We start from the raw sequence: 16,101 nt of genomic DNA on the forward strand, positions 1-16,101 counted from the left end.
TCTAGTCCCCATGGAAATGGGAGCTGGCCTTTCAGAAGTTACTGCGTTATGTTGGTTCATTTAATGTAAACTCATTTAAATCACGCCAGCAGATCAGAATTTTCTTTCTGAATTGTTTCTTAGATTATTTTGTCTTACCTTCTTGGACTTTTAAAATGTGTGTAGATAGGCTGAGTAATTAATTTCCTGTAGAGTGGGTTATCTTTCACTGCTGATGTGAATGGCAGGAGGGTTGGAACTAGAATGACCTTTAAAGTTACCTTCTGACCCAAACCGTTCAGTGATTCTGTGAATACTCAAAAAGTTAATGGTGAGTGACCGTATGTCAGTAAGAGGTTTGAAAATGAGATGTTTTATGGAAAACGGCATCTTTACCCTTATCAAAGTAATTGCAAAGCGCTTTATTACTTGAGCGTGTTTTTCTTCCCGGCTCTTCCCTTTCCCTGTAGGAGCTCTTTCCCAGGAAAGGCGCAGTTTCCCCGGGAGCCGCGAGAGGGTGCGCGGTGCCCGTGCCTGGAGGGGAGCCGGGGAGCTGCCCTGCAGCCCTGCCCCCGGGCCAGGAAACTGCTTGGCAATCCATACAAATGAATCCCTGGCTTCCTAGTGGCTGCAAGGACTTCATATGTCACCAGAAGGGACTTTTGCCTGCAGCCGTGCAGTCAAGGGAGGAAATAAGAATGCTGATATCAGTTATTATAACAACAACAACAACAACAACAACAACAACAACAACAACAACAATAATAATAATAATAATAATAATAATAATAATAATAATAATAATAATAATAAAAGCGTTAAGAGAAGGAATAGCAGTCCTGGGACAGAGAGAGCAGTGTATGGTGAGCTGTGTGTGAGCTGTATGTGCTCCATGTATGCAAGTGGGAGCTGTGTGTGAAGACAAGGCATTGAACTTCAGCTAGTTGAAGGACAGTGAAAACGCTGTGGATAAACACTTTAGATCTTAGTTGTTTGAGTTTGGGTTTTTTTAAGTCCATTTCCAGTTTCAAAATCTATCCAGGTATCGCTGTGCATTGGAATTTTGAAAGAAAACTGGAGACTGAAGAATGTTATTTATTGCAGCTGCAACAAACTATATAACAACAAACTGTTTAAAACCAGTTCCTAAGCTTTTTATTGGATGAATAGTTGAAAAGAACTTTACTTGGTAGAAAAATCAAAGTGGCTGTTACCTTTACAGTTTCTACTTGTTTCGGAGTGGAGATTCGTTCTGGATATTTTTGAGATAAATTTGGTAGCTGTGTTATAACAAGCAATGATTAATTAGTGGCTATTTAAACAAGGATAATTTGAAGGCTAGATCATCTCCCTGAAGTCATAAATTCTAGATGAAAGGGGAGGTTTGCCTCCAATTAAAGCATCAGTGCAGATCAAAACACAACTAATTGAAGCAATGTACCAAACCCAGTTACACTGTTTACTGCCTACTGTTAGGTCAGTTATTACTCAGATTAGTTTGTTACCCACAATTTTTAAAAGCATCATGATCACATCTATTATTAATGGATGTTAAGGAACTTTGCCTCTTACTTTGTGAGTTCATCTGTTGTTTTCTTCAAATGCTTTCTATTTTGAACTACAGAGAAATAGTCGTGATTTGAATATCTTCAGAAAGTGATATTTGAAAAGCCTGAGATTTCAGTATGTTGTATTGTATGTATATGTGCTTTTTAAATGCAGCAATCTCATCATAGGTCTATAAACCCCAACTTGTGCCTGTTCTTGACACTCACTGTCTGAAACATCTTCTACCAACATATTGATACGTAGGCATTGAAGTTTATTGTGGCAGACTGAATGGGCTTAACCCAGAAGTGACTTAAAACTAGCATCTAGATGTAGTGGCACAGTGATCCTGCAGCTTAAAGCGAAAACCTCCTAGGGTGTCTTCGTTCATCAGTGGCAGTTCTAAAGCTTTTATGGGTAATGGAAACCCAGTGAATTACTACTGCATGCTAGTAAATTGAGGTGTAAAGATTAAATGCAAATGTCAAATACCAGCTGTATGGTTACGTGCCCTGCTTCCACAATTTCAGTTGGGAAAGCCATACTTATTAATGAATTATATCCAAGACAATAATATATACTGTACGATACAGACATAATAACACCTGATTTCTAGTGAATTCCTGCCTCATACCAGCAGCTGCAGTAACTTGGCCATCTCCCTCCATGCTTCCCATGATTTTTCCTAACTCTGACACTGCCTCCAGTCCTTCCCCTGTATTTTGTAGCACCTATGTAATTCTTTTTTCCCCTACACAGGCAGTGTAGGGGCCTGCCTTGCCTGTGTTCTCTGGCTGGTAGCTGGGTAATATCAAAGAAAAGGTGAAATCTTATACTGTGCATAGTTCTGAGACCATTGGCCAGAGATTCCTGGATGAAGTTTACAATACTATGCTTGTAAGGCGGTGTTTTGCTAAGGTCGGCAGTAATTTGGTTCCCTTTCCTTTACCTGGCTGTTGATTTATACTCGATCCTTGAGACCTTTATAATACTGTCAGACCTCCTCGACACTTAAAAAATATGTTCAAAAGTTACCGGATGGGGCAGGTGGGTAGAGAATAACGCTATTTCCTTTGGAAAGCAGTCTTAAAAAGAAAGGTGCTAAAGAATGTCCATCATTTAATTGTCAGAGGGGAAGGGATGCCTTGCACCAACTTTGTCAGATTAGATTTTTCCCTTCCTCAGAGTGTAGCTCATTCCTGTTTTTTGCCTTGAGTGCTTCTTGAAAGCTGGCAATACCCAGTTCAGGAAAAAGGTTTAGGAGAATGCAAGAGGGGAGCATCAAAAGCGTAGGCATGCGAATCTGGCCATGGAGCTGGGTCATCGGCATAGCCTCTCCTTTCTGCCTTGCATGTTCTGGGAGTTGCTTTTTGTTAATTTTTAATTTAGTTGTAATTTTAATGAATATAATGTGTTTTATATTTGTACTCTTTTGCTAAATAGCTGGAAGTTTAAATACTTCATTATACCTGAAGAATCACTGGGAAGTTCAGTACAGTTAAAAGCTGTTTGACCAGGTGCATACCTTAGAGAATATTACAAATAATGTACTTTGTCTAAACACTTGTAACTTACTTAAGAAGTGTAGTTATCTGTGCAGATAGGAAAAACCCACAAACCCCATCGTTTAAGTAATTAGTCCATCTATTGCTGAATGCCTGTGTTTTAGATGTTGCAGAGCAGTGGTGATTGTGGCATGGTGTCTTGTATGCTATCAACTGTAGCAGAGTGTTAATTAAGAATGATGTAACCTGCAAGTCCAATTATTAGTATTGTCTGTTTAACTGGACAGGAGCAGTGCCTTGCATTAGTTACTTTGAAAGCTTCAATAAGAATGGGAAGATTAATGTTTTATTTTCACATCTGCTCATGAGACAGTTTAAAAATCCTGAAGTTTAAATGCAATAGAATGTAAACAAAAGGGCTTCTGCTCATTTACATGTTAGCCAGATTTGCTAACTGATTGCTGTTTGAACCTAATCTACCAACTCCTGCTGCATTAGCTACAACAAACATTACATTTACATACTGATTTCTTATTTTGTTTTAATGTAAATAATCTGTAATTACAGTAAATTTGGACTTCTGTTGACATGAGCTTGTATAAATCTGTAAGTTTAAAATGGAAATGTTAATTACCTTGTGTCATACCTATTTGTATAAAATTCAGAGATTTTGGGAGAAATCTCCACGTGACTGAGAAAGATATTGCCTAATGAGAAATACTGAATATATTTAAAAAAACCTTGCGGAACTGAAATGAAAAGTAACATTTGATCATTGGTTAGGGATGTACTTTTGGTTTCAAAGCTTAAGATATTACTAAAATTTCAATGAAAAATGCCATTAAAACCCAAAATATTGCACCAGATAAGAAAAATAGGAAATAGTAAAACTGGAAGCAAAATATAATAAACATCAATGCTAATAGCATCTTCCTTCAGCCTTGCATAGACTGATTGAGCAGTCACTGTCAAGTGTCAAGTCACTGTCAGTATTTGCAGTTATATTTTTTGCTAAGTGTGGTTTCAGTTCTTCATTTATTAGATCTGTGGTTTCTGTGCATTGTAATAATGCCGATAACCAGTGCTACATAGGCAACACGTATGAAATCCCAAACTAGTCCAAGTCTCTCTTGCTAGGTCTGTTCAGAGTGATGACTGTACTCATGTCTATTTTCTCTTGTCTATTCTTGGATTTCTTTTTTGGATATTTTTGGAGGCAGAATTCCTCTATTGGAAGACTGGTGCCCGAAAATACCATAAAATTCCCTTGCCTCCTGTGCTGAGTAGTGAATGTATAATGATTCAGCTATGGAAAAAAAAAATGTAATGGCAGTGTATAACCCATCAGCAAATGCTGGTGAAAGCTAAGTTTGCAGTAGGGGGGAAACGCTGCTGATAAGAGTGGCCTAATTTTATCCTGTTTCTAGAATTTGATTTTCTTTTCCCACTAATTAATTCTCAGATTAATTAAATTGTGTTAGTACTGATGGGGGGGAAAAACCAAAAATCTGTCTTAACTTTAATGGGACCTGGGGTTTGGCCTTAATTTTTTTTATTTCTTCTTCTTTTAATGCAGATATTTCATTTGGAAGATTATAGTCAACTGGTAGCATTTGCAGGAAAATGAAACTGCTGCAAACACTGAAGCCAAAATTTTAGAAACATACATTGTGTTCAAAGTCAGTCTTCTCAATACAGTTATGTGCACCTAAAAAGAAATAAAAGTAAGCTTTAGCTTACTGTCATGAGAAGTCTCCTTTAAATACGGTTACTGTATTATTACATTTGATCATAGCCTTAATGGCTGAAAATGCAATTTTAGAGCAAGTTATGTTTTGGAAGCAGAGTTCTATTGGCACAAATTATTTGGGGTAATCTACGTTCCTATTTACTGGTGGTAATGAATATTTGAGGGGACTGACATCGCTGGTTGTCCAGCTGCACATTCAAATCAACCCCATCCCACTGAGGAGCGTTGGTACGTGTTGGTACGTGTAGGAAATCATTGGCACAAATCGTCCATCAGATGTGCCATCAATTCCTCCTCGCATTGACTTTCTAACATATACGGCCCAGATAATATGGCTGTCAGATTATATGAAATTTTGGTATAGGACCTCAAAGTACTGGATCAGTAGACCGCTGCATTTCTGTGTAAGCTGAAGTAATATTCTTCGTTATATTATTTACCTGAAGAAAAGGTGAATAATTAGCCGTGTGCTTTCATTGCTAACTAGTTTCAAAAGCATTTTTCCCTCAAAATTTTCAGGTTTTTTTTTTTTTTAATTTTGGCCAGCTTTATTTTCAGCCTCTTCTTTGACTGCATTTGGCAATGAATATATACTGAGAATTTATTATTTATTAATAACATTCAGCTTGTGTTGTTTAGAAATCCAGAAAGTAGAAGCACCAAAATTTTTAGTTACTTCAAAAAGTTTTTAATTTCAAGGCACTTCATTTAAATTAACTGTGTTTGAAGAGTATTTTTTGTTTTTCTAAATACTTACTGCTGTCACATCCAGATGAAATAGAGAAGTGGAAAACCTTTCCTATGAACAGATGCTTTTTACTAGTACGCTGTATTTTGGAAAGCACTGAAGTGTTTCTGTGATGCATACCTTGAGAGACTGAGGGTTTGATTGAACTAGCCTGTTTCAGTCTATGTTTACGTCAATTACAGAATGAAAATGTGAGTCATTATCTACTAGCATCTACAGATTTTCAGAGTCAAAAATAGCTATTACAGAGCCTTGTGTGATTATGGAATCCAGAGCCATTCACATGTGCTGTAATTCATGTTTTCAGAGCAATTAAATATGTCATTCACCCCCCATATTTGCTGAAAACAAATAAAAATCACAGTCTGAAAAAGCGCAGCGGGATATTTTAGTTGCTACTGAACATCTGCCAAAAAAATATGGTTATGGTGATGCAAAACTTATTGCTAACAATCATTTTTTAATTACCTTTGAAAATAGGTATACAACTTTTCAGGACTCTTTTTTTCCTCTTTTGAAGGACTATTAAGTATTTTAAAATTTTGTAGGCCTTTTCTTACAAGATTTTGTGACAAGTGCAGCTAACTTCATTTTCAGCATAGATAACTGACTTCAGATACATTTGTGCTGTCTCTCATACGCTTGATCATACCTAGAACTGACAGTGAGTTAGATCTGTCTTCCTTATTACAAAACCATGAAAGATGAGAAATAGCACTTTATGATTTTGTTTTGTAGTATGTGATTATTATGTTTAAGATGTCACAGAATCCAAATTAATTTGCTGAATGAAGATATTTTTGTAAGGTAATTTTTCTTGAGATGTTAAAGCAAATTGTGCATCTCTTGCTAAAGCATCCAGTGAGTATTGCATGGGTTCCTTACTGTCTGAGCAGTGGAACTGCAGCTCAGTAATTCCAATAGCAGTTAAAACTAACAAATCAGGACTCAATCTAGCAGTCTTTCCTGTCTTCTTGTATCTTAAGATACAGCTGTGCTCATCTGCATGCAGAATTTGTCCCTGATTGCTAAGAGAAATGACATATTAAAGTGTCATGGAACAGTGAAGCTGTGAAGGAAAAAAAAGCAGTGTGTGGTATGAGAAAAAACAAAGAATCAAATAAGAGTGGTTTAATTCCATATGCCACTGGACAGGTCAAGTCTGCATAAATATTGTTTAGAAGTCCAAGCTGTGATACAATGGTGCTGCAGTTTTGTAGCCTATGTAAGATCGTACACCGCTGTGATTGCTGTGTCTGTAACAGGAGTTGTGCCTTCTATTTTGAAAAGTAGATAGTGGCATAATTTTGTACCTAATTAAGCAAACAGGTTGCCTGTTTAACATCCAAGGAAGATCACAAAAAACCCCAAGTTTGCAAGAACACGAATATATATAGTTGTCCTGTTTAATCTGTATCTTAAGATTTTTTTTTAATTCATACCATTAGAGATGCTTTAATGTACATTTGAAACAACTTGAGCAGAACTAACTTCTCTAAATGCTTAATATCCACATGAGAGATATTGCTGTGGTTGGTTTTCCAGTTCTAATTAGCTGGGTTTATGTGCTTTGAATGAAACTAAGCAGAAGAATTTCTGTTTGGTTTATGCTTTAGGTAACCCTGGAGAATCGAGAGCATGCTTTTGCCTTGTTCTACTTACCATCAGTTTTTAATGTGCATTGTAGCTTGATATTTTGTCTGGTCATCAGTATGCTTACAAGCCTGGTATTAATGGCATTATGAGTGCTAAATATACCTGATGTTTGTGAAGATAACGTGATTCTCTCCATTTTGAGAATACTTAACATTAGAAGAGCTTTAAAGGCTGCAGTCACCTTATTAAGGAAGGAGTTCAGGAATGGCCTTTGGTCATTCTCAGCATGCTTCCTTGCATTTAAGAGTGAAAAGAGAGATGATAACGTTGTGCCTGGACTTGTCCATGTAGAGTTTAGGGTACCCTGGGGTTTTTGCATCTAAGTGTAAAACAAGCTATAACATGCTTATCCTTGATTTTCTTGTTTTTCTTTCAACCATTTCAGGGCCCTGCAGGAGTCATTAAATCAAAACTTCATGCTGATTGTCACCCATCGAGAAGTCCAGCGGGAGTACAACCTCAACTTCTCAGGAATCAGTACTATTCAGGAGGTGAGTGCTGTTTCACAGCTGAAGAATAAATGTAGCTCATTATAGCTAATGGCAGCTCTGTTAAAGAGGGTTTACACGGTCTTGATGGATATTCCTTTATTTTGTTAGTCTTCTTTAATCAACTGGATCATCAAGATTGCCATGATTTAATTAACAAACTTGGCCTAAAAAAGGTTTTTTATTAAACAGTATAGAAAAGGTTTTTTTTTTTTGTATTGTAGTAGTAAAATATACAGTGTTCATATATTGAGTTATTCTAGAGTGGTGAGGACAGGCAGTTATTCAGATTGCATTTTATCTTTTAAATTCTTGAAGCTGCCTCTGTCTTCCCTTCTTTTAGCCCTTTCCATCTTGTAAGCACCTCTACCATAGTGGTTGCTGTTGTAGTGCTGTAGTTCTTACTGCCTTGGTAGCCAAATGGTTTTGTGTAGAATGGATGTCACTGCTGTTCTGTAGAATGGCCAGCAAGGGGTGGTGTTGTAGAGAACTTCATCAGAATTAAGTCCTTTACGAACAAATAACTCTAACGTGACACCGAACCCACTGAATTTAGAACAAGCAGTCCTTGCATATTTTGAAAACTCCTTTCTAAAGCCAAAGGTTGTTGTCTCATGCTCCATGATATGTCTAACACCAGGTGTTTTAGATGTTATTTTCCATATAACCCAGTAACTTCTGGAAACATGACAAACAATCCAGAAATGTGAATCTTCAAAATTCACATTGCAAAACATTAAGATTAAATGTTTGCTTTTCAAATTAAATGTATATTTGCTATTGGTCTGACACTTCTCTCAGTCTTTTAGGGTTGAATAGATTTTATTGAAGTATTTCATGTCACAGAATTATTTCAAGTTCTGTAATATTGGCTATAGGAACAATATCTGGTACAACAATGAAAAAATATCATTAACTGTTTTAATTGTGAATCCTATTATTCTTAAGATCTAAATTCTGGTCTTTTTCCTGCAAGAAAGCCTGTTTTCTACATTAGTTTTTTAAACCTCTTATAGCAAGTTCTGTTTGGTTTTTTAAATAATAATATAAACAAACAAACTTAGTTGTGTAAGTTTGTTTTTTGACTCTTTACAGTGAAAAATAATTTGAATATTTATGGAAATAAATGATCAGAATATTTGTTTTTAATTTTAAAACGGTGAGATTCTAAAAGAAAATGCATACATACATACTGGCTGGATTTTTTTATTTATGCTTTATCAGTTACTGCTTTGCTGGTGGGTCTTACCTGGCATAAATAAACCAGAAAGCTGTGGAAGTGTGCGGGGAATCTAGGCTGCCTTTATACGCACTGAACTTGTCTTGTTTGTTGGTAATGGCACGTTACAGTCAATATGTTAACACATAAAGTTGACTTAATTTAAAAGTCTGTTATGATTTTCTCCATTAAAGAACCAAAATAAAAAAACCCCCAATCCTACCACCCCATAATCAGCATGAGCATCACACCTCTTTGCATTTCTGTTTTGTATCCAAGTATGACATCCAATATAGTGTTTAAAATTATGAAGACAATTTCAGGGGCTAAAATGAGAAAAGAGAGCTCTAGACCTTCTTGTGCAGCTGATGCTGAACAGGTGAATCTCTCTGTGCAGAGTCTCATGGAAGTCACTGGGGATTTGGCTGAGGTAGAAGGGTTGGTGAACATTTGTCTAATTATAGAAAACAAGCACTGTTTTGTATGTTAACTCCCTAATGGCTTTTTAATTTAATTTTTTTTTTTCTTTTAGCGTAGCGTGAGCATTGTAACAAATGATTGATGAATGTAGTTAGTCTGTGTGATTTGGAGGAATTGGTGATCTGTTTCCTTCTCCTCTCCCTTGTATCTCTCCTCTCAAGGGACTGTTATATATATTTTTTTTCTTCACTCTCTTGTTCACACTTTAACAAATTAATAGTTTACTTTCCATCTGGTATGTTTCTGTAATCGTGGAGAAGCTGTACGTGAGTTGCAGTTGCCAACCACAAGAGGGCAGGAAGGACTATTCAATTATTACCTAAAAATGCCGTTCAGTGTTTTCAAATTAGCTTCTGGTATATTAACAAAAAGGAGTATAATGGCCAAGTTATTGTTTGATTTACAGATAATTGGCATATTGCAGGGAGGAGACTTAATTTCACCCTTTTAAATTAAACAGGGAGATTTAAAAAGACATAAAATATTCATTAATGTTCAGTGATTATAAAGCAGTGGCATATATTTATTCTACCTTTATTACTGTTTCGATGGGAAAATACTGCAAATATTTCAGAAATCGACTTGGCCATACTGACAAGTTGAAATGTTTAAGCAGTGTTAATGCAATCTACTCACACGTTATATCCTATGCAGAAAGATTCAAAATGACTACATCAATTATTAAAAGAAATATTTAGAATTCTATAAATGTTCCACTGCTTGCCACAGTTGGGTGCAACTGTCTCTGCAGGGCTAGTTGTTTAGTTTGTTGTTGTTATTAGTGCTGTGGATTTTGAAGAATAGATATTTTTTCCGAGTGTCTCAAAAAAAGAAACCCCAACCCCCACACCAAAAACCCAACCCCACCACCCTCTGAAAACCATCGTAAATATTTTGCAATGGACTAAACGCGAAATCCAGTGAGCTCTCAGCTGTGCTTTCCTAAAGTACTGTTGCTTTAGTTCTGTTGTCTTTTTTTTATTGTTTAGAATGCATGTTTAATAGTAAATGATATTTATATGAATTGTTATTTCAAAGAAATCTTTCTGTTTAATGAGGAAACGATCGGGCAGAAAATTCTTCGAGAGAAGCCTGAAGCTGTAGTGCTCATGTCTGCTTCCACAATTTCTTATGTATTAATTCAGTAGTTGCATTTTGGATGGTACTTGAAAATGCCTTTTTTAAATTTTTAACTTGCTTTAGCTACATCTTCAACTGTTTACATATTATAATTTAATTTCTCAGTTTAAAAAATATGTTACATTCAGTTACACTGAGATGGGATTCTGAGCTTATAGAGAATCTTCAGGAATGAAATGAGAAATTAAACTGAACTTATCCAAAATTCTGGATATTGAATTTTTTTTTTTTTTTTTGGTGAGTTGGACAGGGGAGTTAGTTGTTAACTTGGAAAGTTAATGATAATATGTTGGCCTAAATTGCAAATTAATCTGTGTCACAGGTTTCTGACATCTGTTTGTTCTTGTAGAATTGCAGTATTAAATTAATTCTGGGCAGATACTGTTCTGGGAAAAATCATGATTACTTTTTTCCATGATCTGCATTTTAAAATGGAAATCAGTAGGTTTTGTGCCAGTTTGGAGACTGAATTAATACATTTCCAATTTATTATATGGTTAAAAAAGGACAACTCTAACAAATTGAACTCCTAATACATGACTAAAAGGTGTTTTCTGTCTGAATAATTGCTCTTTATTCTGCTAAGATAATTTGTGGAGGCTTTCCATAATTGGAGTGAGAGATTTTTTAAATTTTGATTTGAGAAGCTATGTGCAAACTTATTACAAGGTATTCCCACATTCAAGATCATTTGTTTTCTCTCTATTTTTACAAACCTGTTCTCATTTAGAAATGAGAACTTTTCATTTTTGCAAGTCGTAGGACATTAGTGAAGATAAGGACAGCCCTTTTGAAATGGGAGAATATTTAAACATCTCATGGAAAGCGAAATTGTCGTCTTATCCTCGAGTAGACAAACTAATTTGTGAAGAACTTTTTGAATTTGTGTTTTTGTCACAATAGCTCGTTTCCCAATTCTTCTTGTTCTAGTCAGTGACACTGAGGAAGAAGGATAAATTTCACAAACACGGTAACTGTTAAAAACGAGAAGCTTATGTTTGCCTATTTTACTGTCAGTACGGACTTAGAAGACTTTCTATGATTCCTGTGTGCAGGATTACAGAGGTATCCAGTACACACAGGCTGTGGCTCCTAAAGGGTAGAGTTAAATGTGCAGAAACGTCAGGCTTCTTGTAGAGTCGTGATTTTATTTTGTAACTGCTGGAGATTCTAGTAGAGAATACGAGGTAAAGCGTGTACTGGGTGCTATAATTCCTGGTAAAACACAAAATCTGTGCAAACAATGCAAAGAAGGATCCCTAAATACTGGCTGCCTCTGCGCAGCTGCATCTGCTCTTTATTCTGTTCCTTTAGCCAATAACCTCATCGGAGGCTCGCTGCTTAGCAGCCCTGTCACCTGTGATAGGTAATATATTTGTTCTTTGTTCCCTATAGACTTACTGGCTAAGGTGGAATATGAAAAGCAATGTATCCAATAGCACTCCAGGCAGGAGGAGGAACTATTTGTGCTTAGAACTGCTTGGGCTGAGATAAACTATAAATTCTGTGTTGACAGACCCTAATGACAGTTTGAAGTGCTTTGCGCTGAGTTTTTAAAAACTTTTTTGATAAGCGAATGAGTGTGAAACGCGATACAAAAAAAACCTATTTATAAACACGCAGGCAGAAATCTTATTTTTAAATAAGGTAATTAACGTAAGATATAAATATAGGTAAGCAGATGAATTACCTTTAACATGCAGAAAAATAATCCAGCTGAAGGTGGTGTACCTTTTTCAGATCTGATTTTTGATATCTGTACAAAATATTTTCGAGCCAGTTGTTGAGTGAGATCATCCACAGTAAAAGTCAGACATCAGAATGGGGACACGAAATGCATATACTTTTATATATATATAAATTTCTTTTTTAGTGTTGTAGATAAGTAAATACAATAAAATGCATTTCCCAGAAATTAGAATATGGTCATATCCAAATGTGATACATACATCAACAGTTTCAAAACCAGTTGTTTTATATTTTGAGGTTTTAGCTTGCTTTAACATTGTTGAAAACTATTTGTATCCTAATACAAAGCAGCAACACTTTTTGGTTTATAACAGGAGGTGCACAAACATTCTACGATATTTTTCAATTATTCCCTTAGCATCAGAGAAGCTAATAAAATATGTTGTTGCTTTACCCATTCAACTCAAGAGGCATATATTCTTTCTGTGAAATTTGAACATTTTGTTTGCTTTTTAAAGAAATCTGTTGTGTAAAAATTATATTCAATTTATAGTGAGACATAATAGCAGTATACAGAATTTAAACAACTATCACTGTGATAGCCTCCATGTTCTATAGTGGTAAATAGGTACCAGCTAGCAAGCTAGGTTTTGACTTTTTAAATAAGGAGTGAAAAACCTGATTTTATGAAGCTAAATCAACTTCTTAATTTTTTTTTCCTTTCTTTTAAAGAAAACCTGCACATTGCTAAACTAAAAATGTATTTGCTGAAGTAAATCCTTGATAACCTGATTGTAAATGTTCATATGTTAGGAATTATATGAAAAGGAAGTGCCTTGGGAAATAAGGAGAAAATAACTTTTACGTTCATGTTCAAAAGTGATAGCTTTATTAGGCACTTCAAATATCATAATATGTGACTGCAGATATCTGTTTTGAAGAGATCCTATTGATAAAGGTATATAACTAGTATTCTTATTCTTTTTATGCAACAGAAACAGCAATAAGAGATAAAGGAAGGGCACTCTTCTGCTTCTCTATTAATTATGACGCTTAATATATTCCTGACAGAATTTGTTTCATAACCTGTAATTCGGTTTTGGTGGGTTTGGATGTGCATATCATTAAAGAAACGATCTTCAGTTATCAAAAACCAGTAAACATGGACATTTTTATATGCAAGAAAAGGCAGAGAGTAAATAATTGCACTGGTGACCAATACTGTAATAATCCTGTTTTACAATATGCACTTGACAGGTTGTAATAGTGCTAATTGAAGAGACTAATTCACACTTGCTTCATTCTATTCAAAGGCAAAATCAGCAGCTTGTTTTGCTTTTGACCAGATGGTCCTGATGAACACCTACTGTGCACTTTAAGTGCTTTACTAGAATTACAAAGGCTGGGGGCTGCGTCCGACTCAAAATGATTTGAGAAGAGAAAAAAACCTCACTGCTCAATGGATTTGGTGCAACTAAATTAATTCTAGTGGACCCATTACACATTGAGCCCCCTTTTCAAAGTGCTGAGCCTCCTCGTTTGTTCTGTAGCAATGAGAAAGTGAAAGGCAGATTACTGCAAACAGAAATAAAAAAAAGTGCTGTGAAAAGGAGAAAAGAGGCCTTGAAGCCTTTTCATATCATTTGGGTTTTTCAAGTGCGTTATTTTTGGGGAGGGTGGATGTATGAAAAGCCAATTGGAGTTTTTTTTGTTTTAAAGTGCGCTATTTAAGTACTATGAATATAAAAGCAAGAGCAACAGTTGACTGAGTTTACTGTGGTAAAGCTTTGTGTCCAAGGATGAATCAAATTCATTATAGTCAATGCTTTGTATTTTCATATGAATGTAGGGTTAGTTTCACAAGACTGTGTCTGTTTAAGATAATTATAATTTAATATTTTCCTTTCATAAAGTTATCACTGTAGATATCTAAAATTTGCTGAAAGCAAGGCTTTTTTCTGGATTAAATTTAGAAGCACCCAGAGAGTTTAAAACTCCAAAGGAAGCTGTTTGATTTCCAAGGGAAGGCAAGGCGTGTTCCAATAGTGTCGAAGCACAGATTATTATAACTAATTAGAAGTCACACATCTGTTAGCTTTCGATTTGTCAGCGCTTCTAGTTTTGTGTGTATATCTCCCTTCTTCCTTTCTCTCGTTCTCCGTCTCTATTACAATCCAACTGTAAGCATAGTTGAATTTGAGAGAAACTCTCAAAGGAGAAGGATCAATTTATTTGAATTTTAAAGTAATGAGGGGTCATTGTTATAATTTTGGTTATAGGTTTGGCTCTGCTCAGTCATGTGACTTGTCCTTATTTTAGAAGTAATCATGTTGAATTGAATGGCTTTGCTCATGTAATTTAAGGATGCTAAGGATTTTGGGGATCAAGACCTAATTTGAAACCCTGAATTTTTAAAAACTGCAATTAAAACCATTGCTTGCTATTCTAATTTTAAATATTTGCTATGTTTTACTTTTGCAATGGAGAATTTTTGTGCAAGGCTTCTGTCATAATGCTAGCTATTAAAAAGGTGTTAGCATGAAATGACAAGAAAACCTAAGCAGCTTTATGAATGTATTAGACAGCTATGTCCATAGTTCCTCCGCTGTTTAAAGTGGGAAATCAGTACTCTGTAGCTAAATAACGTAGCACTGCTATCTGTATGAATTATATTTAGTTCAATCACAAATGAAAAACTAAAGTTAGCTCTTTTTTGCAATTAAAATTAATTTACAGCTTGTAAATTGAAATGTACTAGAGCATGGTTTAACCTTTCTATGGTATGTTACCTATAATATGATCACTTCTGTTATTGCATGATATACACTTTTATTGAAAAAGCCTTAACAATCGTTAAATTGCTGATTTGTTTTCAAACAATGAAATTTGTATTTGTGCAAATTATAGTAGGCACAGTGTTCTCTCATGTTTTCTCATCAAACAACCCAATTATACTTATAAATACTGAGGTGCTAATGAACTGTTGTTCTGGAAAAGTTGTGGTGTTTTTTTTTAACTTGAGTAAGAAAGGAAACACTTCACAATTTTAGAGTGCTTGCTTGGTGAGAAAATATTTGAAAATATTGTAGTTATGTAAATCATGTTGATGCTATCACTTTTTAGATTAGCTTCTGTTGTGTATTTAAAACTCTTATCAGTTCATATGGAGTGCAACAAGATTCTTGACATTGTAAATTGCTCACTCAATTGGGAACTGATAATTTGTGTTTATTCATTGAGTTATAAAAGTTTTCTTTCTAAGAATTTATATTTTGTTTTAAAGTCTGTTAGTGCATTCATTTGATAGAAAGGAGTTTTTTTGAGAGTTGCAGTGATGAGAATATTTGACGTAGTAGTTGTGGAGATACAATACCGAAATGGTCCACAGTATCTTAGCAGCAGTGTAATGATAGTGCTGCACAACGTCGCTTTGTAATTACTAAGCAAAGAAAATACTCAGTTGCCATTTCAAATGTGCATGAATAATGTTTTTCTCTGTCCAGTCCATAACATCTTTGTGAAACAGTGCGCAACATCTTTAGTAAACTTGTTTGTTACGATTTTTCAGTTATATCCCTGTGTCTGTGTGAAACATGAACTTGAAAAGTTATTCTTTAGTTTTTTTATGAAGAATCACAGGCATAAATTGAAGAGCCTTGCACTCATTTAAAGGATAAAATGGCCTCATAATCACCCTCAAGAAATCCCTGTTACTGTTTTTAAAAAGGGTTATAGAAGCTCTCGGCAAACATTTGCAATAAGTGGCAAAATTTATGCCTTGCTTTGTGATAGTTGCGTGACCAGACAGTGGGGTATAGGATTGTTTTAAGGTTTTTACAGCTGCAGGCAAAAAGCATCTGTTCCTAGAAAAGCCTTCATTGTTTAATTTTGACACTGAC

General features: G+C 35.3%; 1 protein-coding gene across 2 annotated transcripts in view; it reads left to right on the forward strand.

Moving 5' to 3' along the window:
- Positions 1–16,101, forward strand: part of FAF1 (Fas associated factor 1) — a 176,387-nt gene that overhangs the window by 46,671 nt on the left and 113,615 nt on the right. For both annotated transcript variants that reach the window (XM_054072454.1, XM_054072453.1), the window contains one exon: positions 7,572–7,677. In XM_054072454.1, coding sequence (XP_053928429.1) covers positions 7,572–7,677 — 106 coding nt within the window. The remainder of the gene's footprint in view (positions 1–7,571; positions 7,678–16,101) is intronic.

Source organism: Cuculus canorus, chromosome 8 (assembly GCF_017976375.1).
Source record: "Cuculus canorus isolate bCucCan1 chromosome 8, bCucCan1.pri, whole genome shotgun sequence".
Classification (NCBI taxonomy): domain Eukaryota; kingdom Metazoa; phylum Chordata; class Aves; order Cuculiformes; family Cuculidae; genus Cuculus; species Cuculus canorus.